General features: G+C 40.0%; 2 protein-coding genes across 2 annotated transcripts in view; one reads left to right on the forward strand and one right to left on the reverse strand.

Annotated features, from left to right (window-relative positions):
• LOC139622045 (low density lipoprotein receptor adapter protein 1) overlaps window positions 1-25,611 on the reverse strand; it is a 74,763-nt gene that overhangs the window by 4,390 nt on the left and 44,762 nt on the right. The gene's annotated exons all lie outside the window — the stretch shown is intronic.
• Window positions 1,835-23,680, forward strand: fndc4a (fibronectin type III domain containing 4a). The gene is made up of 6 exons (XM_071479110.1): window positions 1,835-2,549; window positions 10,135-10,250; window positions 11,767-11,971; window positions 18,508-18,597; window positions 20,848-20,981; window positions 22,630-23,680. Exons 1-6 carry the CDS (start codon window positions 2,474-2,476, stop codon window positions 22,669-22,671), a joined length of 663 nt encoding a protein of 220 aa, XP_071335211.1. The 5' UTR covers window positions 1,835-2,473; the 3' UTR covers window positions 22,672-23,680.

Consider the following 25,611-nt stretch of genomic DNA (forward strand, 5'->3'; position numbering starts at 1 on the left):
TCTTTTTGATGCTGCTGCAAATCATTTCTAAAGTCTCTACCACTGTGATTAACTGTGAAATATTTTCTTTTTTGCCCTGATATCAATTACTTTTACAGGCCTTTTAATGTGAGGCACTCCTCACTCAAACCCTGTTTAAACTTTAACTCCACAGCAGCTCTTGCATTTGACTGCCACCTTCACTGGGCTTAGATTAAGGTGGACTGACCCAGCTGTAGCTGCAGAGAAAGCTGCGTCTTGGCTGAAAGATTTGTTTCAATGCAGCAAATGTTTAAAAACCGTGGAGTATCTTTCTCTTGAAGATCCTCAGTGTGTTCGTCCATATGAAAAAATGTAACGAAAAAAGTAAAGGTCTGAGTCAGTTACTGTGATACTGACTCTGTACTGATTCAAATCAGCAACAAATATAATGCAGCCAGGTCAGTTCCGGCTCATGTTTCTGCTTAGGATTTTAGGGCTAGTGCTACATCACTCTGTGGTATTTCAGTATAATGTGGGATGGTTAACATCTAACAGGACTGAACTGCTGCCTGCAAGGAGATTTTTCTTTTTTTAGGGGCGAGGAATATAAATCCCCATCATAGGACAGAGAGGCAAAGCTGTGTGTGAGCCAACAGCTCTCTCCTCTCTGAAAAATCATCACAATTCTAAAGAGTGTGGTTAAAATTAAGCACCTTATTGACGAATCGTGCGCTGCTGCAAAATGACTTCATCCTGATTTTGAGTCTCATGCTGAGGCAATATCACAATTAGTCTTGATTTGAACAATGGGTTATTCTGCAGTGAAACAAGCTCATGTGTAACTCTGGATTAAAAATGTTTAAACTGTAAAATGACATTTAGATTAAAAAGTGATTCTTGATTATAATTGAGCTTAGTAAATAACTGGAGGGAAGTCAGTTAGGATACACAACTGAATTTCTATATTTATACTCACATTTGGGAAAAAACATGGAGTGCCAACCACAATAACCCCAAGTTTCAGTGTCTTTGTTGAGGAAAACAGAAAAGCTTTTATTGTGATAAATGCCACAGAAATGTCAGCTACAAATAGGCAGCTGTCATGGTAACTCCAATATCTAATATCTGGGTTATTTAGCTTATTTTTTGTGCTCACAGAGGACTGGTGAGAACAGAGAAACCATGGCAACACCTCAGAGAGGGGAAAACAATCTTTTACTGACCACTAAAAGGTTTTGAGTAGTTCATTTAGTTGACACAACTATGACCAAGCACACACAAAGCAACACACTACTTTTTATTCTAGTAATTAAATCATATTTGTTAGATCTGTACTCCATATCCAGTAATGTTCTGATTCATAAGCAGAACACACACACACACACATTTTGATGACTTCTTCACTGTGTCAGAATAAAGACTGCAGTCGGCTGCATGTGCCGGCAGATTCCCTATAGACAAGCAATCTGACGTGAAAGGCTCGTCCCAGTGAGGCAATGCACTCAGCTTATCAACATGATTCATCCTCCTGATAACACGGAGTGTGTCTTAGGGCGCTGCTGCAGTGTATGTTTATTACACAGTATTTGTCATCGCCAGTTAAGTGAATGAAGTGGGGCCACAGAACTGTACAACAATGTTTAACAGTCATTCCCAAATCCCTCAGTCATCCAGCACAACATGAATTCACTCCCTGTTGCTTCCTACACATGCCCAACAACCTCGTAACAACAACACTCTTCACCCTATTGCGGTAAATATTGGCTCCTGGCTTTCTTTTTTTTTTTTTTTTTACCTACTGAAATATTAAAGCAGTTGAAGATGTGAGTGGTGGCTGCAGCCCAGGTAGGCGGCGTAGCTGCTCTCCTCTGATGACACTTGGATGATTAATCGTGCCATGCTGCGCCTGCACTTGAGCAGAAACCTGAGGGTCCTACAGACCACCGGGACCGGGGGAGGACTGCAGGGCGAACACCGAGCACATTCAGGGCTGAGCCGTAAAGCAGCGAGCCCCGGGGCGCGACAGCGGGCGGGCGGAGAAAGTTAAGGCGCTGTCCATGGTGCTGAATGGCCGCCCGGCGGCGTCCCCTCAGTCTGTGAGGGGACAGACGACCTGGTGAGCGTCATCTTTTTCCCACCGAACCTGCTCATACCTGAGCTCACCGACGGTCCACGATCCACGGGGACGATGGGAGTCTACCAGATGTGGTCGGACATCTCTCGGTCTGCGTGAGGACATGGGTGAAGGACTTGTGGATTTAAACCTTAAATGAAAAAAAATCCGTCTGGGCTCGACAAAATGTTTGTGAAGACATCATTTGTTACACACTTTCACCGGTCATCTGTTTATTGAACTGACCAGCTCGGGCCCCGATCCAGCCAGTGACCGTTCATTCATCCATCCAAGGGATTTCCAACATGTTATAAAAATGAACTACAGTCGTTTAGCTGCCCTTCAACAATAGGAGACCAGCGTTTTTAAACCAAGAAGAGCAACAATATCCTCCGAGACATGGCTCGCCTGCTTGTTTTAGTCAACTCCGTGGTCCTGTTGCTTTTTGGCAGCGACATGTTCTTGGTAGGAGCAAGTGAGTATAAGTCAGATTCCTCATTGTACCTTGTAAAATGCGCCATTAACCATAGGCCACTCAAAGTATAACAAAACATGAATAAGTCATTGTGTTTGTTAGTTATTTTAATCTGCACCTGGGGATGCATCCGATTCTACCTGTCATTCATACACATGAAACATGACATAAAATAGTTTTTAATGCTCAGCTCTACTTATTCACAATATAAGTATATTTTGATCATAATACGCAGTAACACCTGTTTAACCAGAATTAAATCATCATTATTCAGACTTTCCTTTACTTTATTTTAATCATTTACAAAAACAAGTCACCTAGTCAATTTTAAAACATAATTTGTATTCAATATTTGAATGTAATAACCCTATGAATAACCTTGGCAGTTTGCCCTAGTTATGCAAATAATCAAAAACATCTTAGCAGGTTTATAGCAATAAAACCAGGCAATAATTTCCTATACAGACAGAATCTGCAACACAGCCATATTCAGCCTTTTCCCATTGCGACTGCTCACTCGGAAGGCACTTTTCTCTCAATGTTTTTTAACTAAAGAAAGAGCATCTCATTCTTAAATCGTGGTGATACTGAGCAACCTCCTTTTGAAAAAGCTCTACATGCAAGACAAACATATACAGAGTCATTCACTTCTCTAAATGAGTGTGCCACAGAAACACCAGTTGCAGAGCCAACATGTAAAAATGATCACCCATGCTTAACCTGTACAGTCTCATTTACAACAGTGTATATACTCCCAATATTATTACTTTTGTGCAAGCTTGACTTCAGACTTACTGCTGAATCTTTCCTATTCCTGTCACAGAAATCTTCTCTTACTGCCTCTGTATTTGTGCATCTACAGTATCTCTGTCTCTTTATCTAACTGTCTACCTCTATCACTTCCTCACCCTTTCTCTCAAGGGAACTGAGTCCTACATGTGATAGCGCCTTGAGATATTCAGATTGGCACTTTACTGTTTCTGTGGGTGTCGTGCACTGTCTGCCTGAGAGAAAGATTCAGAGCTTTTGTCATGTTCTGCACTGACATGCGAGACACAAGGAGCATCTGTGTTCTCAGTGGAGTTCTGCATTGGGGTTGTTGTCAAGAGCAGGAAAAGCTAGTATTAAAATAATAAACATGGCACTCATAAATATACATGTAAATGTGGCTGGTGCAATGAGCTTCAAAGTAAATGAAAATAAATGAGGAATTCATTACAGTCGCTCCCTATGTCTGCGAGGAGACTATGGGATTCACAGTGACATGTCATTCAGAGGAAGGTCTAAATTAAGTGTAAGTCTCTTTGGGTCATGGTGAGGTTTGTCCATAAAAATGTCAACTAGAATGAAGCAGGATGTGGGAGAATTTCTCTGAAGTCTCTCTTAGGTAACACCACCAGTGAAATTTTGTTAAATGATTTAAAAGTGGCCCAGAATTATGTGGGCTACTGATGGTGAAAGCTAGCATATAATAAAGTCAATTTTTGTTTGATTTCACCTACTGAAATTTGTTCTCACTCATCCATTAAGCACGCTTTTCAGCATGAGTCATGGTTACACAAGAAACTACACAGCATGATCTTTAATTTAGGATTGCTGAAATTCATATTTGTAATGAAAAAACCTGCATAAATGGCATTTGGTGCAGATGTTCATGTATTAAATTGAGCACTGAGCTTCCAGTGTTTGAATGTCATTGAGAAAAATCCCAGACTAAACCAAGACTAAGACAAATGGGGCAAATCCAGACAAGATGTTTGAGTTTTCTCATTTTCTAGCTCCAATCTGACAAGAAATACTAGAATGTGAGTAACCATATTTACATTTCCATGGTCTGAAAACAAGCATGCGAGAAAATGAATCCCACATGAGGCCGACACTAAACAAATGCAAATGAGAAGTTATTGGATTTATTTGGATGGCCAGGCTCATATCATTCGTCAAATTGGCAATCTGCTGTTCATAATTCTGGTGACACATTCTTGGCAAATAGACGTTCAGTGTTGGAGCCAATGTCTGCTCCTGTTTTCATAATTTTACCTGCTGTCACATGGCAGACATTTTTCCAAATACACAGAAATAAAATACAGTGGGTTCATTCAGGCCTAGGTTTTATAGCTGTGTTTTTAGTGTCAGACACTAGATCATGCTTGTTGGCAAAACCCACTGCAGCCAATAAATTTAATGCCACAAACTCTTTCCTGATGGTAAACAAATCTGCTCCTGCGTGTCACCGCATGCTAGGCTTTACAGTTTTGGGATGATGAAGTAATGTTAGCTTGCAGCTGAAAAGCCTCAGGGTTTGGCCAGTGATTACATTAACCTTAGACTGGCACCTGGTCCCATCTGGCTCCTCTGCTGCCTCGCAGCCTCTGGGTCTGTGAAGAAGACAGAGTGTACCTAAAGCAGGAGGCAGTAAGTGCCATTTCTGGAAAGAGGCTCTGAAATCTACAGGAGAGAGGACTTGGCCACACCTGGCAGGACAAATCTTTCCATCTTATATTCAACACAGATACTTCATACTGCTGTAGCTGCATTAGATAGATGCCAATGTATTAGAGTATGAAGTATAGGAAACACGGCATGCTCTGAAATGTGACAGAAAAGCAGGATCGCAAAATGGTCTTCAAAGGTAATATGGGGGCAGACAGTCATAACAAGCAGCATGAACCTGCTTAAGAGCACCACAAGCAGGTGATCTGCAACACCTGCGAGCAGCGGCGTGACAACCTCCCGCTGTGCAGAGGAGAACATTTAGACTTCCCTCCACGGAGACTGAAACACATACAGATGAAGCTGTTTGAAGACTGACTGGGCAACACATCAAAATTCACGACACCCGTTACAAGTTAGTACCCTTAATGAGAAGAAGATGTCAGTGAACACGTTATTTCACGAGGCTTTAGAAATATTAGAAAAGGATTACATGACACGCAGCCCTTCAACCTGTCACCAGCTTGGAGGTAACTGAGACTGAAATATGACAGAAAACACAGGAGTGTAGAGACCATCACCTTGGTAAACCGCAGCGTGCTGCCTTCTAAGTGTGTTTGAGGCGATGTAAATTATGCACCTTTGGGAGATGTATTATGTCCTTAGTGAACTGATCAATCATTTGGAGCGTTTATGTCCACTAAATAATCAGTGGAGCTCTCATTCATGTCAGATTTGATGTTTGTAAAATCAAGCGGTAGCAGCTTCTGTCTTTGTGTAGAGTGTACAGACTGTAAATGAGCCTCCAAGCTTTAAAAAAAAAACATGTTGTTATATGTTGTTTCGACCAACCATCCAAAAGGGACCATTGAGCAGAAATGGATTAATTGGCTGTATAAAATGTCAACACACCACTATATATGAAATACATCAATCCCACGTTAATCTACAAAGGATTTCTGCTAGCGACCAATTAGAATAGGCCACTGGCTGTGCTTTCACCCTCTCTATTCCTTCTATGACAGTGATGTAAATTGAAGGTGACAATTTTATTTTCTCATGGGTGTGATCATTCAATAAGGTGCGAGAAGCAAACACAGAAAGACAGCTATATTACACTTTTCACTGACTACAAATTTCCACCTTAACGCGTTTCTTCGGGCAGAATCAGATTAAATACAGAGGTGGCTCCTGGAAACAGTAAAATGGAGATGACGCATCACCTGTCAAAGTATGTTCCTGGTAAATCTGACAGGTGATGTAACGTCTCATTTTCCTGCTTCTGTTTACTCAGAAAGCCATGGTTTACCATGGTGGTCTGTGATCAAAAGCTGCCCAGGCAAATCAAAACTTTTATAGCCTGGCCATAAAAAACCATTTCCAACAATCTCTAATGTAATGCTGTGAACCAAATAATGAACTATGTGTAAATCAGGAAGCGTTGCACAATTTTGCAACACAAGCAAATATAGAGGTCAAAATACAAGATGCTACAACTGTACCTCACGATAACAAATTCAAACTGGGCTCGTTTCCACGTGGCTTGTCAGCCATTCAGAGATCCCAGCAGCACTTTCACTATCTCTCTGTGTGCACTCTGCTTTGATGGGGAGTGGCTAATGTGCTGAGCTTTAGCTATATGCTATGATTCATCCTGGCAGTGCACCCACATCCCAAGAGGGTCATACCATTTGTTTGCACTGACACACTCCTCAAACCCTGTGACCTATTGCTGTTTGATTTCAGATCTTACATAATGCATTCTGTGGAGTGGGGCTTACTCAGGACATGTGGCCAATAGCAAATATTGAAGTGTCCACAATGACACTTATTACTGCAGAAGGGCACATCAAACAAGCTAGAGGGGAACAATGGGAAGAGGATTGGACAATTGGACTTCACATCAATAAAAATATTTGCATTAGGAAATCACTGAGCTACAGCTGACATCTGTTGTCAGCTCATGAGCCAACGGTGATTACACTTTGGAGACAGTTCTTTCTTATTTATCACAAGCTTCTAAAATTAAAAAAATAAATAAAAACAACATCAGTTTTAGTTTAGTTGGCATCATCTCATCTGATTCTCTACCTTATAAGGTTACTTCACCAAGATAGGTGAAAATATAGTTGCCCTTCTCAACTGACTGTGATGGAAACATCACATACTGTAGGAAGAGGGCACTTATACATTAGTGATGATTCATAGCCTGCTTCGACTGAACCATCACTTGCTCCATCACCAGTAAATGACTCGCAGACAATACATCATGGTTAGTGGCTGCTTTTTGGCCCGTGCGTGGCTGTCTATAACCCCCATTACCTAAAGGACAACGGGCTTCAAGAGAAATGAATGTGACCTGTCTTAGATAAATGTTGCACAGGACCGTGTTGAGTGCGCACTGCAGGACAAACGCTGATGGCGATTGAGGCTTGATAGTGTTTGCTTGTTAACTACAGAATCAGATTCATCCTTACAAAACAAGTAAAGTGATTTTGGGGTTGATGTGGTTGAATCAGCTTTGGTGCAGCTTTTAGAAATATATAGCTGAGATCTAATAAAAAAAAATGTAAAAAAAAAAAAAATTCTACAATGTCAAAAGCATGTACAGCATCTGAGCGAGGATTTGGTAGGTATTTATATGAATTGTGAGGGATGGTCTCCTGATGATACATTCGATTATAGCTTACAGGATCATTAGCATGGTCATCAAATGTCCGTGACACAAAATTAGCAGTCATTTAGATACTGCCACGGCACAAGGACGCAGGAACCATTATTGCAAATATATGTATGACTCACTCCCCCGAAGCTCTCCAAAGATCAAGGACACTTTATACTATATGTGACTCGCCCTCCTTCTTAACCTATTGTACATCTATCCTAACACATTACAGCACCTGCTTCCATAAAGGAGCTTCTCATTAAATGGACAAAATGAGACAGACGTCACCTTTTAACCTCTTGATACAAGTGTTACCAATAGCCAAGCTCCATTCTCTCCCCGCTCTCTCTACAGTTGGAACATTCATTTCCTCTCACGCCTTGTGTTCGAGCTCATTCGCTCCCCCTCCACTAACCAATCTCTGAGCGTGTCATGGGCCAGAGGAACCGAGCGCCATGCCTGTGTTTGACCTGTGGCTCATAGTGCCACAAGGGCTCGGGACAGAGAGACTGATAGGCTGCGTCTGACCCGAGGGTCCTGAGATCTGCCTCAATGTCACCTTTTGCACTGAACACAGAGGCCATCATTGATTGTCTCTGAGATAAAAACAGACAGAAGTGCAAGAAGCAAAAGAGCGGGTGAGAGAGAGAGAGAGAGAGAGAGAGAGAGAGAGAGAGAGAGAGAAAGAGAGAGCAAGAGAGAGAGAGAGAGAGAGATAAAAGGGGAGACACGGTGAGATAAGAGGAGAGGGATGTGAGAGGGACTGAGCTCGGAAACAGCAAATCATTTGAAATGGCTCCCAATTTCATCATTTTGTCTTTCATCTTTCTCTCTCAAGTGCACTTTTGAGATGAAATATTGCCCTTGTGCAGCACATGCCTTTGGCTGTCATCTCAAGACAACTGTATTATGGGTTATTACATTCAGGCCTCATGAGTTAATAAAAGCGTTTGAAATACAAATTGACCGTACAGCCATCAATTAATATTGGCTTTGAGGTAAGGTGCTGCAGAAAGCTGTAACTAAAAATCTTACTTCCTAGTATTTAAAGAGCAGCTGAGGTTACAACTCATTAAGCAAAGCGTATCTCCATTTGTTTCTTCTTTACACTTTTCTGTTATGTATTGTCTGCTTTTGTCAATGATATTTCACATTCCTGACAGCGCAGCATATTTCCACTCACTTGACCCTCTCCACGCTGCACCAGTTACCTTCCGTGACAACACACAAAGTCCATTAGACCTACATTAACAACAAAAGCCCTGTGGAGGGCCTCCAGGTCCCAATCTGCCCGGCCAATCCCATCTCACCTATCCATCTGACCCGAGCGATTGCTTGGAGAGTGTAAAGCCGCACAGGCCCCTCTATTAGATCTGTCACCCTCTGTTTCTTCTGCCTTTTGCTTCCAAGGCTTTTGTCCCCACTTTGCAATCAGCGCCTCCACCAGCAACCAAATCGTGATAGATGGCTGCAAAATAACAGGGCGAAGAGGTGTAACCCGTCCGGGGGAGGTGGACATGAAATGGACACAGTGGTTACTTTAAAAAGGCAGGTCTGTCGGGGTGACAGAGGAAGTGGTTAGGAAAGAAAACTGTGAAATAGGGATACATATCTGTGATTTTTAGTAATTCTGTGAGGTCATGATGAAATGCAAGTTTAGTGTGTTCTCCCTGTTTAGGCCAGGAGTGTTTAAGTGTAAAGCATAGGAATGTTAGGAGAAAAACAAAAAACTTTTTTTAATCACAATGTCCAACATTAACTGGTCCCAGCTTCTTAATTGCTAAAACTTGCTGCTTTCCTTTGTGTGATGTGACAATGTATTAAATATGTTTGGGTTTTGGTCTGTTCAGAAAAAAATATGCAAATTAAAGATGTCATGTTGGGCACTTGGAAAATCACAGGCATCTTTTTAGATTTTTTTTAATAGAATAAATAATCAATGAAGGATTGAGAAAATTACTTGACAGATTAATCCCTCCTGAAAATAATTAGTTAGTTGCAGCTCTTCTCCAAACAAATCCCACTTCCACTTTTTGCTAATGCTACAAAACTACAGAAAACAACTGGCCTTAAAAAAATTACACTTTGAGTCTGGATCACCTCGTGAGGCTTGCATCGTCCGACAGGAAAAAAATCCCACAACACTTGGTGGCTATGATGTCACAGCAGTCTATCGTAGCGCTGCTGCTCATAATCTCTCAGCCTTTTTTACAATATAAGCCCTAACACCACACCATGATGACACAGCTGAGGGTGGATACGGATGTTTTCAGTGTAATTCCATTCACTAATATATCCACAAACCCTACCAAATGTACTTTGACAGTATGAACAGTTAGGATCAGCTGTTCCCCTCTTGGTTCGAACACCTGTGGTGAGTGAGTGCCAACGTCTTTCCAGGTGCAGTGTGGGCGCAGATGGCGTAGATAATTCGATATCTAGCGAGTGGATTAACAGACCTCTCTGTTTCTGTTTCCTCTCCTCCAGATCGGCCACCAGCTCCTGTCAATGTGTCTGTCATGCACCTGCGTGCCGACTCGGCAACTGTATCCTGGGAGGTTCCAGAAGGAGACATAATAATTGGTTTCTCTATCTCACAACAGGTAAGTCCTAAACTTTTGATGTCAATCAGAGAGACCATGGAAAAGTCAGCTGTAAAAAAAAAAAGAAAATGGCACCAGCTTTATTTTTAGCCAAAGACATTTGTGGTTTGGCACTGAGCCTTCATCATGTCCTGTTGAAATTATGTTGGCACGACACACAGACAGTGGGTACAAAGAAGAAGTGTACCTGGAATCAGTTTTCTACTGTGTCACATTCGGGATATGAAGGAATACATTGAGATAAAAGGTGTACGGGAAACTGAAAAAATATATTTTTGACAATGAAACAATAATTCTATCTCTGACTGAACTTTCTCTATATATACAAAAATGTGTGCTCAGAAAATACTTCTCAGTTATTCAGTTTGCTTTGTCTAGCATACTGAGTAAGTAGTAGCACATATGCACAAGATGCTGGATGAATAAAGACATGGTTGTTTTCATTTGGATGCATGTGCTCAGGAACCCCTTAAAGCTTTGATCAGCATGGAAAAAGGCTAACTAAATCTTGCTTTCAAGCCTGGAGTTAGAATAAAAGTTGGCACGGTCGATTTGTCAAGAGAAAACAAGGACACAGCATGAATGCATATAAGTATGTGAGGCTGCCAAACTGCATTTTCTCCAAGATGAAAAGATTTCAAAGGCTTAAAATAGGAAACCCAGTGAATGCTAACACTGAATGATGGAATGCCATATGCTGCTGTAATTGAGTTTATGCTTTATGCAACTCAAAACATTATGCATGCAACTTTGCTATTGACTCAGTGCAAGTGATGGACTGTATACAACACCCAAACATTTCTCCTTAGGGCTGTTCATCATGTTACACAGCTGAATTTGAACACGTTCTGTAATTGCAAAGAGCTTGGCTTCTTATTACATTATTCATTGTTTACAGTGAAGAATTTTTTTTTTTATTAGATCTCTCTGTCAAGCAGGGTCATAAAAAACACATAAAAAAAACATCTGTCCCAAAGCCACTTCAAGTGCAGATGGGCTTGAGAGCACAGTAAGAGGCTCTGGATCTTGACTGCTCCAATAACACACTGAAAGGTCAAAGACAAACTTTGAGAGCTTGTGTCTCGAGGTACTTGGAGTCCAAATTAATCAGAATATTGACTCCACAGCTTTTCCATTTCCAGTCAAGACTCCATATGGCGAAAAATAAAGTGCCAACTGTTAATATAATAAAGTACTCAGCATGTCACTCTACAGCACATTGAATATTTTCTGGTTGGTCACCTCCGCCTCACATCGTCATGCCCCATATACAGGTACATGATTGTTCTGAGTCTTTTTTATGAGGTTGGGGGCTGATACATCATTGATACAATATTGCCCTGTAAAGAAATTCATAAAGTGAAGCAACAAGACTTTTTACAACAGAGAGCATCATCCTTACGGACACATTTGTGTGTGGTCACCTTGATCACCTCATCGGCCACTGTATCGATTATTTTATCTACTCAATATATCAGTCCATTCTGTTGTTCTCTACCCCTCTTCCAATGCCCAGAGGCAGGATGGACACATGCAGCGATTCATTCGGGAAGTCAACACCACCAGCCGCTCTTGCGTTCTTTGGGACCTGGAGGAGGAGACAGACTACATCATCCAGGTCCAGTCAATTGGCCTCTACGGGGAAAGCCAGGCCAGCAAGAAGGTCCATTTTCGCACCCTCAAGAAATCAGACCGCTTCCCCTCCAACAGCTCCAACCAAGGTACGCTGCTCTGAGACAAACCTTTGGCAAAGTTCATTTGAGAAAAAATATGTCGTATGTCGGTGTGTCGGGGACATCAACAGGTAGGTGCTTGTGTTTCCTAAAATGCTATCAAACCTTTGAATTGAAGGAAAAGTCATTCTCGTTTTAGTATAATCAAATCCATTAAGAACATCACAGCCAACTAGGTTTTGCAGGTAGTTGGTCATAAAGTCAAAAGTACTGCTGCTGGTGCTAGATTAAAAATAAGGATATCACCAAGATCATTCAGATTCATCATCTTGGTACCAATATGAGGTAATACAGTCTGGACCAAACCAACTGGCAGATCAACACTGCTAACATGGCTAAAACAATTAAAAGCAGCAAACATATAGGTCTGCACTGGGTTACATATCCCTTCATTAGCTGAAAATGGCCAGTGTGGTCAAACTTGCAAGGACCTTCCACGCTAAGCGATGTCTGTCTGATACAGATTTGTCAATAGAGCTAAAAAAAAAAAAAAAAAGAAAAAGGTTATATTACAATAACAACAAAACAAAATGCATTTTAACTGCCAGATATTGTATAGATTGAGAATCTCTCCTCAAATCAACAAGGTGCTGTAAAGTTTGCCAAAGTGCAGCATTGTTGAGGTCACAACATGTTTTGTCGCACCAGTTTGTTTTTTTTTTTACAGTGCTCTTACATAACATCATAACATAATGCTTTGCTTTTAATTCTACATGGTCTGCCTCAGGCCTTTTCCCAAGGCACAGACAGCATCAACCCATTACAGATGCTTTTCCTGCTGTTGCACTGAAGCCTCCTCTGGCTGTTGAATGCTTTTAAGCACCCTGACATCGAAAATGAGGTACAGTAGAGGCTAGTGCCGACATAAGCGCAAGTAACCTGAGGCCTCCTCTCACAGCGTCTCTCGGGGGTTGGGGGTTTCTATGTGCTTCTGGCAGGTTTATTTTCTCCCAGACACCAATTCATTATTGACAGACTCTTCGAGCATGGCTGCAGGGAAGCTCCTCTCTGAATTTATGCAACTCTATATCACTTCGGGTGCCTAATCAGGATTCTGACACACACTCTAAAACACTTCAGACTCAGTGTCTGGACTCAGCTCATGGGCTGAAGGAAATATGAGGACCGTGACCAACAGAGAATAGGTTTAGTATAGCTCTGAGTTTCTTACAGCACAGATGAGGAAAGAGAGAGAAAAAGCTTTTTGCTTTCTATTATAAGCAGTTGGGAAGAGTGTACATTTCAAAAGAAACCAAACTGCTAATCTTCTCTGCATTAGTTCAGCCTCGACTATGGGATGAGCCAAATACATTAAGTCTTAAAATAATGGCAGCCGGGGTTTGACATTGGTCTAGAATCAAACAATTTTTCCACAGTTATTTTATGGTCTGAATACAGGAAGTGCTGATGCAAGTGAATCATAAATGTTTCTCTTAAGCTGACTCAGGTTGGGTACCATTATTTAAGCTGGCGAGATCAGCCAAAGTGAAAGAAACTAATTCAAACTCAAGTTCAATGCAAGAGCCTGTGCACTGTTCATTAAGCTAACACAGGCACTGGCATTACGCTCCTCTCCTGTTGCTTTACGATAAATACTCAGGAAATTATTTTCTCTGCTTATTTTTGAAGGTAAGTGAACTAACCATCAATATCGGAGCAAAGTGCTGAACCTGAAAAGACCTATGGCAGGGGCCTTACAAATATTTCACGAAAAGATTCACTACGCAACATTAATCAGGATTTGTGGCCCCCTTGAGTCAGCCAAGTGGGTCAGACAAACAGCCCATTGAGTGGAAGAGCTTCATTTGTGCGAGTTTGTCTTTGTAAGTAGAGAAGCAATCAGTGTCAGCGTCCCATAAATCTAATGCCAGCGCTGCTGTCTCCTCATGCCCCATTTTCAAAATCCAATCACATCAAATTTCTTTTTGTAACTCCTCTCAAGTTTATTGTTCAGCGTCTCTTCTCATGTTTGGCTCTGTGTCATGGCACATTTTCACTCTGATATTGTCTGTAAATGTATTGTGGACTGAGCACTGTTCAAACACGACAGAGTGACACACACAATGCGGAGATGCAAAGTGACTAATTTTCACCAAGCGTTCACCCACATTTTAAGAACAGAATTAGGTCGTCTGGTTGTGATGATGCAGTGATAATGGCCTATAATTAGCTTATATAGTTTACCTGGTCCAGGCTTGAGTCTTCTCAATATTACAGTATAAAGGAGCCCATTAAAAGAAGGGACAAATTATTACCCCGAGGGAGCAAGAAAATGTTAGGTTAAAAAGATAACAGACATAATAATCCAGTGGGCTCTAAAGTCATCAACATGAGAAACTAGGATTTTCTCATTCATACTCCTTTTTTGGCCACAGTATTCATTTCCCACGACGTCTGAAAATAAATTTGTGTGTTCTTTTTTTAATGAAACTTCTGTCTTTTAGCTTTTGCCCACTTGAAGAGGATGTTTACAATGTTTTCTCCTATGAATAACAGCATATATATATATCTTTCATTAACCTTAATGTGCATTAATTTAATATGACATTTTTTTCTCTGGCTCTTGCTGCTGGCTGCCATTTTTCCCTAAAAAGACTTTTTGATCTAACTGGCAACAACATCACAGAGCCATTTCAGAAATCCTTTGTCACGGCCAAGGGCCTCCTATTGAAACTAAACTAAACTAAATTGATTTGGTATACACCAGACATTCCTAAGAGTCAGAGATATGATACACATGGATCAATAATATTTTTTTCCTTGAGCTAGACCTCTTTGATAATGTGATTACATATTAGTGCATATGCCTCTTAATGTATACTTAGCCTGGCCAGATTCTGAATCCATCTACTTCATATAAAGCATTTCCTGGCAAGATATGCAACATGTGTTGCTGGAGAATTTGAATTTAAATAGGCTACAGTGGATTTTTTTTCCAGGATCAATAGGTCTATCAAAAGTCTGTTTCATTTCCATTAGTTCAATGGAAAGCTTTTAATCAGAGAATTTATGTATGTGCTTCGCCTGCCCTTCAAGAGTGAGGTATGTTGTGCTGTGGCTCTGGCTTTCAGACTGAAAAACTTGCTGTATGTTGGCAAAGTTTATTGATATTCAAGCAATTTCTACAATTTCTACAGTATGTTTGCACATTTACAAAGTAAAAAAAAAAATATTTCACAGAGTTAAACGTCCAGCCTGATGAAGGGACTTCTTGAAATACAGGGATTTTAAGGATTTATGATAAAGGGGGATGAAGATGGCGAATGAACACGATGCCTTTGTCAGCGCAAACAGTAATGCCACAGTCAAAAAATATCAACATACGTTATATAAATTATTCCCCAACAAAACACATGACCCCCATGAAAATGTTACCTGCTGCCACCAAGCTGTCAAACTGCTACACGCAGGGGAGCAAAATAAGAACATTTTCAAAAGATTGATGCCTTGAGCAGTCAAACCTCACCAGGTAGGTGGTCCCCTTGGACACAATTACTGTGTGATACTTCAAAGAGATGCCAAGCTGTCTTTGCTGAGTCAGAAGCTACACCTACAGTAGGCTCCCATTAGCAGCACTGAGACAAGGGTATGCTGTAGACTGTTATCTCCCTGCTAAGCATTCCTTTAAGGTTAAGAGATGCATAATTTTACCTCCGTATGTAGTTAGTATATACATTAAAGTTTGCAGCACAGTCATTTGCCAATAGTGGGCCAATGGTGATATTAGAACTGAAATGATTGGCTGATTGATTAGTAGACAAACAAAAAATGTATCTGCAATTATTTTATTCATCATTCAAGTAAGTTTTTGCGCAAAACTGCCAAATATTACGTGATAAGAGAATTAAATTGTGAGAACTTGCTGGTTTGTTGAAGGTTAGTGTTAAATGAAGTCCCTACCAGCCAACACTTTAAAGGCGCTATTGCTACATGAGCATTAGCAACTGATTACTTACCAGTCTAAAATAAATGTTGCAAGTTCAGCATCAAACGTCATACCTTTACTCATCAAGAGCAGTCTCCAGTGGTCAGCAGCAACGCCATTGTTAACTCTTGTCTCTATCACGACTTTTCTTCTACTGAAGCTAGCAGGCTAACTAGCTAGCCCCAGGCCTTCTTGCCACTTTGCAATCGCAACCCACTGAAGCCTCCAGTCTGCCTTAAGGACATAGTGCTGCTCCGCGTATTATAATGGCTTGTATTATAAAGACAACAATTGCTGAAGCTCTTGTCAGGAAAAAATTACCACCACCCGTTCCTGGCAGGAAACCGGCAGCAAAGAAAACGTACAAATAGCTAATTTAACAAAATCCAGAGGAGCAGCCAGCTTGGGTAAAATGAAGAACTGACAATTAAAATAAATTTGACTGCAACATTTGTCAGTGTGACGGATTCCACAAGCAAATATCTTAAATCTATTGAATTAATTTCCTCAAGATCAGTGAACTCAGCTCAGCTGATTTTACATTTTCTTTGAAGTAATTATTCAAATATAGTTTAGTTAACTGACATGTTTAAGGCGGCAGGAGAACTTATGTGTTTGAGTTGAACCAGTTCAAAATATTTTACAGTGTAATGAATTGTCTCAAGGAAACATAAAGCAAGAATTAATCAGCTGATGCATCTTTGTGAGACCAGTACAGCGATGCCCTGGTGTGTTGTTACATGGCTTCCTGACACAGTTCACAGCCACAAACAACATCAAGGGATTTAGGGTAAGTAAAGGAAGGTCGACTAATTGTCTCACCACAAACTCTTTGGTGTATTGGACCCACTGTGGCAAAGAATCACACAGCATATCTGAGTGTGGTGCCGACATGAAATATGAATGAAACAGCAGCAAGACATGTTATTCAGGTCATCTGGAAATTCACTCGCTCTGTGGTATGAAACCTACTGCATCAAATATGCGCATATACACACTGTGTATCAGCATTTTACACAATATTTATGTACCAAAGCACTTTCTCAAGTTAAGTGAGATCATTAGGTGGACTAGAAAACTGTAAACAAGAACAAGATTCATTTGGCAAAACGTGAAGAATCCAGAAGCCTTACAGATTACAACCATTACTGAAACAGCCTCTGATGTGCTGTCATCATCCGAACTCTGTTTTCAGAAATATCAGGATTAAAATCCACTCTTCTACAAAGAAGGAAATTTATAGTAGTTTTTGACTTGCTGAGAAGATCAAAATGAAGTTCACTCATTTGTTTAATTATATTTTTTCATATGTTGTTACTAAGCTGGTTAGGTTCAGATAGATCGAGGAGATGTAGGAGTAATAAACTGGAGAACAACACGCGGCCATGCTTAGCACTGACCTGAGTCCTGATCTGACATTTAAGAGTAATGGGCAGTGTGATATCGACTCTGTAGAGCTCACCCTGCAATAGAAAGGTACAGGAGATTATGTAGGTGAATCTCAGATTAGGTTCTCAAAGGACTGTTTTTTTTATTGTGATACAACAGAGACATGAGAGACATGTAGGTTAAAGGAGTTATTTGGGAATATTTATTCATCTTGTACCATATTGTAGCTGCATTGTTGTTTTATCTGTTTCATTCTATTTAAGTTTATTTTTGATTTTTGCAGATTTTTTCAGTGAGATTTAAAGACGAACATTTGACGAGTAAAATGGTTTATGTAAAACTGAAGTATGTTTGCAAGCAGAGGCAAAGTTAGCTTGACCCATAGTCAGAATGACTACAGTTATGAAATAATAAATTTTTCCTTTAATACATATAAATATGTATGATGTCAACATAGTTTTCTCCTCTTATCTTTTTTGCTAAGCTCCAAGTTGAGATTACATGTAGCGCCCACCAGGTCACAGAAGTCTTAGCTTCAAGCGCCACTCTGTGATTTGACTACCTACTTCATGTACATCTACCCATTCTCTGTCTCCACTCACATGCCCATCCACACTACTACCAAGACTAAAAAACGTGGCAATACAACTGACCCCACTCTGTAATTGCTATCATGTGAAGAGAGCTGACAGTCTGGCGTTCGGGGCCCGTTTCTTGACAACTTGATTCACTAAATGAGGCAATTGGGAAGAGTGGTGCGCTGGAAGACTTCCATCCTTGTGGGTTAAGAGACAGTTTGGAGAGTGGAAATAGGCTCATAGTCAATCCACTTAGAGGAGGATTAATGCTACAAGAATGATATGTGGCCATGCCTACAACTGACTATTACAGTTTTTGTTAAATGGCGTAACAGTCATAAGATATAAAAACTGTCAATTTTTGCCAGTTTTTACTGACAGAATTTGAGTTGAGTTGAATTCATCTGAAGATCCAATAAAATAGGTCTGGAAACAGCATTTCTGACCTTTGTGAGGGTTAAAATGTTGTGATGTTGTTTTATTGAACTGCATTAAAATATTCAGTGTATCTCATATTTGTCCATTCCATATAAATAAAGGGGAGATGACAAATTATTCAGTTCTTTGTATTGAGTATTTTTTGGTCAGAAGTTTGAATTTACTGCAACTGCCCTATATGTCCTCTCTCCTAGATGACCCAACTGTGCAAGGCCTGGACAAGTCACGGCATCTACAAACAGGAGAGATGATCATAATTGTGGTGGTCTTGGTCATGTGGGCTGGTAAGTTTTTAGACTCATCACTTCATTAAATACAAGTATCAATTTGGTAATTGTTTATCATTTAAAGAGCACTTTAAAGGACCTGAAAAATATTTTTTTTTCAATTATCTTCTTAGTGTGAGCAATAAAGGTCCAACATGAACTTAGTATTTTTGGAACAGTTTAGAACAGTTCATTATTTCAACACTGATTTGTGTGTTTGTATTTTTGTCCTGGCTTTTCTCACTGGTTTCAAGTGGGCTTCTAGAGAAATACTTGGGATTTGAAAGTTTTTAAGGGCTTTAAGTACAGTAAAGCCTCTATGTGACTAGATTTCATTCACTCGTAGTGTTTTTAATATTACAAATATTAATTTATTGTTTAATTTTTGGTCAAAATGTCATCAGTACTCAGCTTGGGCACCTAGTTAATATTTGATCTGCAATACTGGTACAACTGTATGTACAACAACCATGAGTTGTCAGCAACACGTCTTTGATTTTTTTAATGGTTATTAGTTGACAGATTGTGAAACCAATATCTAATATCTATAAATCCAAAGCCAAGCATCAGACATTATTGAGAGGCTGTTGTCAATAGTGAAATTACATTAAAATCCTGCTTAATAAGCAAAAAGAAAACTGGACTTGTCCACTGGAACTGCAACGTGGTAACAATTATTGTCAGGCTTAATGATGAAGTCTAATAGCGCACACCTGACACAGGTTTCACAACGTACATTATGTTGTAGCGACATCAATAGATTGACACACCAATCAATAAGCCGTTAACCAATGGATACTCATCTGGAACAAGAACAACAGGATCCTTGTTAAGTGGAAGTTGAAGTCCAAAAAGCAGAATAATACACGCTCAGAAATGAATCTGACAACTCTGAACATCTCGTCCCTTTAAGGCTGTTTCACAACAGCAATGTCAAACCAACATCACGCTGTTCTGAGCACCCTCTGTGTCTAAGCTCTGTATCTGAGAATGAGCTTCTCCTCCTCTGAGGAAGTGTGCTGATTAATGAAGTGTTGAGGCACAATGAGAGGTGGCATAACTGACAGGCAGCCAGGAGCAGGATTTCCCACCCCCGAGCCCCAGAGTGAGATATTAAATAATACTAATGAGAGAAACCACAGTAATGCAGAGGCAGTGACGAGTGGGAGTGAAGGTACGAAAACACCTCATGTGGTGTTTTCATAACCGACTGCTCATTTGCAGTCACTCAAGTTTAGATTCAGCTTTAGCTTATTTCCCGCATTTTAACAGGCTTTCATAACCTGCAAGATATAGTTGCTTTATTTCTGTATTTAATTGTTTACTTGTTCTTCCCATGTTTTGATTCAATTTTAGAATCTTTTCATCTTTTAGCTTTTATCCTTTATCTCTGTTACTTTCCGTTGCTTAGTCTCGGTCTGGAAAAATGAATTGAATAGCTTTAACGTGATGCAATCTCATCTGCTATATTAAGCGACATTTTTGTGTCATAAGAGGTTGTCGGTTAAAAAAGTGCTTCAAATTTAGTAAAGACCCTAAAAGACACCAATATGTTTGCAGAGCTTTGCAGTTTTTGCTAACAGCCTGAGGAAAATGTCAGTTTAATTTGTTTGCATATTAAAACGGCATCACAATAAACTGTTAAAATGCAGACAAATCACTTGTAAAATTACACAAATGCTGCTGTAATTTTACGGCGATACAAACCGGTGTGAATGTGGACCTGGCTGCCATCAACATCCCTCAGCTACACTGAAAATGGCGTGTAGCTGCAATATTGCAGAGTGCTTACGTGATGCATTAATAATCATTTGTAAATTAAATGAATCACGCCCATGCTTCTGAGTATTTCTCACAGCTCCCGAGCTCTCATTAGCAGAACTGTAGATCAGTTTCTGAATATTTAATGATAGCGCTCTCATACAAATTCATAACCTCAGTGAAGCAAGGAAGTTAATTGTGAGCATGTGGTACGCATCCAAACTGGAGGCTGAGCTGCATCTGGCAGACTGCAAAATGCAACAAAGCAAACTCCACAGAGAATTACTGTCTTCCAAACTTTCAGATAAGGGCTCTCTGCCATCGCGCTCCCTTGGGAGCAGAATTCCATTATCCACATGGCCTTTCAACGTGCTCAGCTCGAAGAAATGGTGACATGTCTGTGAGTGACAGTTGTCGCCTCATGACTGAATTCCTATCCTCCTTTTTATGTGTGTGTGTGTGTGTGTGTGTGTGTTGCACATGTGCCCATCTCTCACCTCCTGGCAGCTGTTATTGCCCTGTTCTGCCGGCAGTATGACATCATCAAGGACAACGACTCCAGCAACAATAAGGAGAAGGCCAAGCCGTCGTCTGAGAGGAGCACGCCGGAGCATCACAGCGGAGGACTGCTGAGGAGCAAGGTCAGTGAGAGTGACACCTCTGGACGCAGGCCCACGTGACAATCAGTTCAGGACATTTTGTCTGATTGACTTTCACGTTAAGAATCGAAAGCACGCACACAAGTCTCATCATCCCTGACACAGAGCAGAGTCTCTCGATACAGACAGCAGTTCGACCATCTATATCAATTACTGCCTGTAGATGTGTTTCATGTGTCGCATGTGGTGAGGGATGTGTACAGTGAAGTACTGGTGATGTCTTTCTCTCCGTTCTACGGTTGCTGTTTTTAACATGGTTTTGCAGCAGAATCTATTTCCTCCACTGAATAATAACATCAATATAATCTAATCCATGTGCTCAGCCCACTCATGCTGCCATGAAGTGTCCACCTCTTTGGCACTTCATAACTGAAAACCTGGTTATGCTGGATATTAACTTGATTACTGTAGCTCTGTAGAATACAGGTGGATCTGTGAGACGATCAATAACACAAATATTGCCCAGTGATGCTCAATGCCCAATATTGTCCAACGCCTTCTCTCCAGTGCTTTACTCCTCTACACATTCTCTTATGAAACAGATTAACAGCAAGCAACCCTTCCCATGATTCATTACAGAATAATAATAGGCATTTATTTCATTAGCAAATGGATCACATTTGTCACAGAAAACACAGCGGGACATACAGTAGCTGCTGCATTTGTCTATGAGAGTACAGAGTTTGGTTTTAGGTTGTAGTTAGAACAGTTCCGGTTATTTCAACCAAATCACGGCTATAAAAAATGTAACATCGAGTAAAATCCCTAAAAGGAGCTTTGAGTGGGTGAGATGTTTTAAAAAGTACCAGGGAGCGGCAGACAGATACATGCATGACCGATCGATAATCAAGGTCGACTGCATTTTGAGTGTTGACCTCTGTCTCAGATTTAACGTAGAAACATATCGAGTTGTCTCCTTGAAATTAGCTGAGTGGCAGTCGTTGTGAGATTTCTCACTGTGTTGGCTTATCTCTTGTTCCAGTCCTCGTTAGGTGGTCAGATGGTGATGTAAGGTTTCTGTCAGATGAGGACTTCAGAAACTCTCCCTCAGTCAGTACTGTAGGTGTTTATAACTGACAGAACGACCATGCACTCACCAGCGGCTGAAGCATGGAGGCAGATCAGGGCCACGTTTTTGTCAATTCTTATTAAGAATTTAATGAAAAGCTAAAAGCTAAAAGGGCTGAGGAACTGATGCACTGTACAGTGAGAAAATAGAATAGAATAGAAGAAATAAATGCTTGAAAAGTCTGTCAATTGAAATCAAAATTTGATATACTTCTGAAATGTATTTGAATAAACCAGCAGTTTTTGTTTCAAATTTAATTTCATATACAAACAAAAATAATGTGCAAATAGTTTGTCATTGAAAAAAATGGGAAAAATGATTCTTAGTTTGAATTTGAACTGGAGAATTCGTTACTTATAGCATTAACCAACATAAGAACAACATACAATAAATGCTACAATAAATACACCTTTTTTATTTGTGTTTTCTCTTTTTATCTTTTAAATACGACTACTTGGGTTAATATCAGTCTCCTCGACTAGATGCAGCACACCTGTCTTCTATGATCAAAGAATTTCTTTGTCATAGAGGAATGATTTTTATATTTCTTGTCTGTTGCAGTTTCATCCCTCTGTGCCGTCTATCAACATCATTGAAGTCTGAGACGAAGGACGCCAGATTGAATTCCTCTCTCTTCTACCATCAATGCATTTTCAACCTTTCTCACTGATGAGTGAAAGAAAAGAGAAAATACAAAGTTTCTGTGAGTCATCATTAGTGAATAAGGTTGGCCAAGACTGTCTTACAAAAGACACACATGCATGCACACAGTATTTGTAGGAAAACACAACACTGAACTACAGATACACACTCGGGTGAAACCAATCCAGCGAACCCTATACAAACGCACACAACCCCACACACAGACACACACCGTACAGTAGCTAGCAGAAACTTACAGTACATGGATTAATGTTAACCCATGGTGCAGTTAACATTGATGTCTTTGCCAGGTGCTTGGTATGTTATTGCAATACAAAACACACAATACAATTGAATCATCTCTGGGAGGCCTGTCTTCATGGCTTTAAACGCGCAGTGTATTTTTGATATTGGCATGTGCAACAAGAGCCCACTTTCACCCGTTACTCACAACTCAGCTCGATATACAATCAGCATTTTTCCATTGCAAATAGTGTTAATATACTTCCTGATCCCATGTGTATATTATTGCATCACTGCTCCGGGCAGATTTTTAATAAGGAGAGAAGTCGAACACATGCATCAGAAATTCATTTGTAAGAACTACAACCGCTTTATTTCCCCCCTATTATTCACATTAAAACAACATTTTCTGGATAGCGTTGTATTTTTTCATATTTCATACATAACAAACATGGCTGTACATATTTCATTCATTTACTAAATGAAGTTGCATGCAGGTCATTTCCCTGTAGAATAGCATTTGATGTGAGTTCTAAGTTAGATGCCAAAAATGTACAAATAAACACGATTGCTGTACTGTGAAGCTGTTAATGTTTCCTTCTATTTTACCTGCTTGTAGAGCAGGACACTATCTTTTATCATCCACTGTTTAATTTACAGCTTGTACATTTCCTGACAATTGTATAACCTAAAGTGTAAAATAAACCTTGTTTTAACCGTCCCATTACTAAGTTGCAGCTAATGTAATGGAGTTTCTCTCACTGAAACGCATAAATCACCTCCACTGTGCACCGAATGCACATCAAACTGCTCGTCAAGTTTCACAAAGGTTCATTTTGTGCGCTAAGTGCCGGCCAAGACTCACAGCAGAAAACTGCACTTCACGCACAAAGTGTTTGCCAAGTCGCACCATAAAAAGCATAACGCAGGAAGTCATTTCCTAGTGCTACAAATTAATTTTGTAAAAATGTGCGACAGTTAAAATGATAGTAAACTCACTTCCATCATTTTGAGGTAAAAATGCATACAAAGCACAAAAAGTGACAAATCCTCTATAATCCTATAGTGTATTCGGATCACAAAACACCGCCTCCGCCACATTACTCAAAACATATTTTTATGTGACACTTGGTAGATGCCACAGAAACACATTTTAAATGGTTGCATTTTTCAAGGCATTTGTTTGATGAAATTTATGACAAAAATAACAATAACAATATTTTTAGAAAATGTCCCCAACCACTGCCCATTCTAGTGCATTCGTGCAACTTCTTCAGACCTTTGATATTATTTTATCTCTCTTTAAAAGTGAAAAGTAATATCCCTGGGCATATTATAATATGAAGTTCAAGAGTTCTGGTTTTCATACTGTAAAATAAATCCTGTCTCCTGACTCAAACTGTAGGTGTGAGACCACAGGGAAAATCACTTGATACAACTTGGATTGCGATTTGATGTAAGGGATAACTGGGCATGGATTTTCTGGGGAGATAAACTCATGTCTTGCTAGAAGTTCTTCTATTCAAGAGCTGGCTCTTGAGTAAGCTTAATAAGTGCTGAAGCTGTTATGTGATTTAACCAGGATAAAGATCAGTGGAAATTTATGAGCGGGGCTGATCACAAATTGCAGTTTTTCCCCCACAGTTCATCGATAACGAGCATGTTTGTATGAAGCTATTAATAACTAAAAGGCAGTTGTAAAATCTAAATATTGCAGTTATCACACCAAAGACAGGTACGTTTATTCATGATAGGGAGGAAGCTACGAGACCAAACTGTCTCCTGCAGTACTTTGCAGAACTAGTTTAATAAGCCATTTCACCTGGTCTTTAAACTAGAACGTTCCTAATCAAAAGTGTAATTACACTGAAGTATCTAAGAATACAGCTCATCTTAAAATAGGATGTGATTGCTGCTTCCTAGGGATTAATTGGTAATATTATACTCTGCCCTAACTCAGTCTGAGTGCAGCGCTGCAGACTTCTTTCCATTAGTTGTTCAGATGATTTATGAGCTGTTGTTATGGCTAAATTTAGCTTTGGTTAGATTTTAGATGTGATTCAGACATCTAGGCCTTTGTATATACCATGTCTATAAATAAATATAGGGTTTGCATAGGAGTCTACTTTCATTATTGGCCCCATGTTTCCATGCGCAGTAATATCAGCAGCCTCCTCTGTATTTCATCTGTACTTCATGTTTTTCTGCCTGGGTGATGGAGCAGAAATACAGATGAATTAAATGTTTGTTAAAGTTGAAAACTGCTGCTAGTGAGTCCTAAAATGCTGTTATAAATAAATGTAGCCATTTATCTGTACCGCACCTTATACCATATGGCAGAAACTAGACCTCACATGGTTCACAGCTATGTGCTAAATAACCTGCACATTCACGCCGGCAACCGCAGTGGAAAACATCCACCTGCAGGTTATTGCCCTCCATACGCTGCCGTGGTTAAAATATCAGTGTATCTGACCTTCATGAGCCACTTTCAATAGATTCTCAATATCAAACGGTGCAACCATTACCAATGCAATATTAAGCCATTAGGGAAGTGTGGAACACCTTATCAGTAGCTAATTAGGCATTTCAAAATTGTGTTCAATAGCCAATTAGCAATTAATTACACACTTATGAATACTCAATGAGCTGTTCATT

The sequence above is a fragment of the Trachinotus anak genome, unplaced genomic scaffold (genome assembly GCF_046630095.1).
Source record: "Trachinotus anak isolate AG129_WGS33_773 ecotype Australia unplaced genomic scaffold, CSIRO_AGI_Tana_v1 ptg000005l, whole genome shotgun sequence".
Taxonomy (NCBI): domain Eukaryota; kingdom Metazoa; phylum Chordata; class Actinopteri; order Carangiformes; family Carangidae; genus Trachinotus; species Trachinotus anak.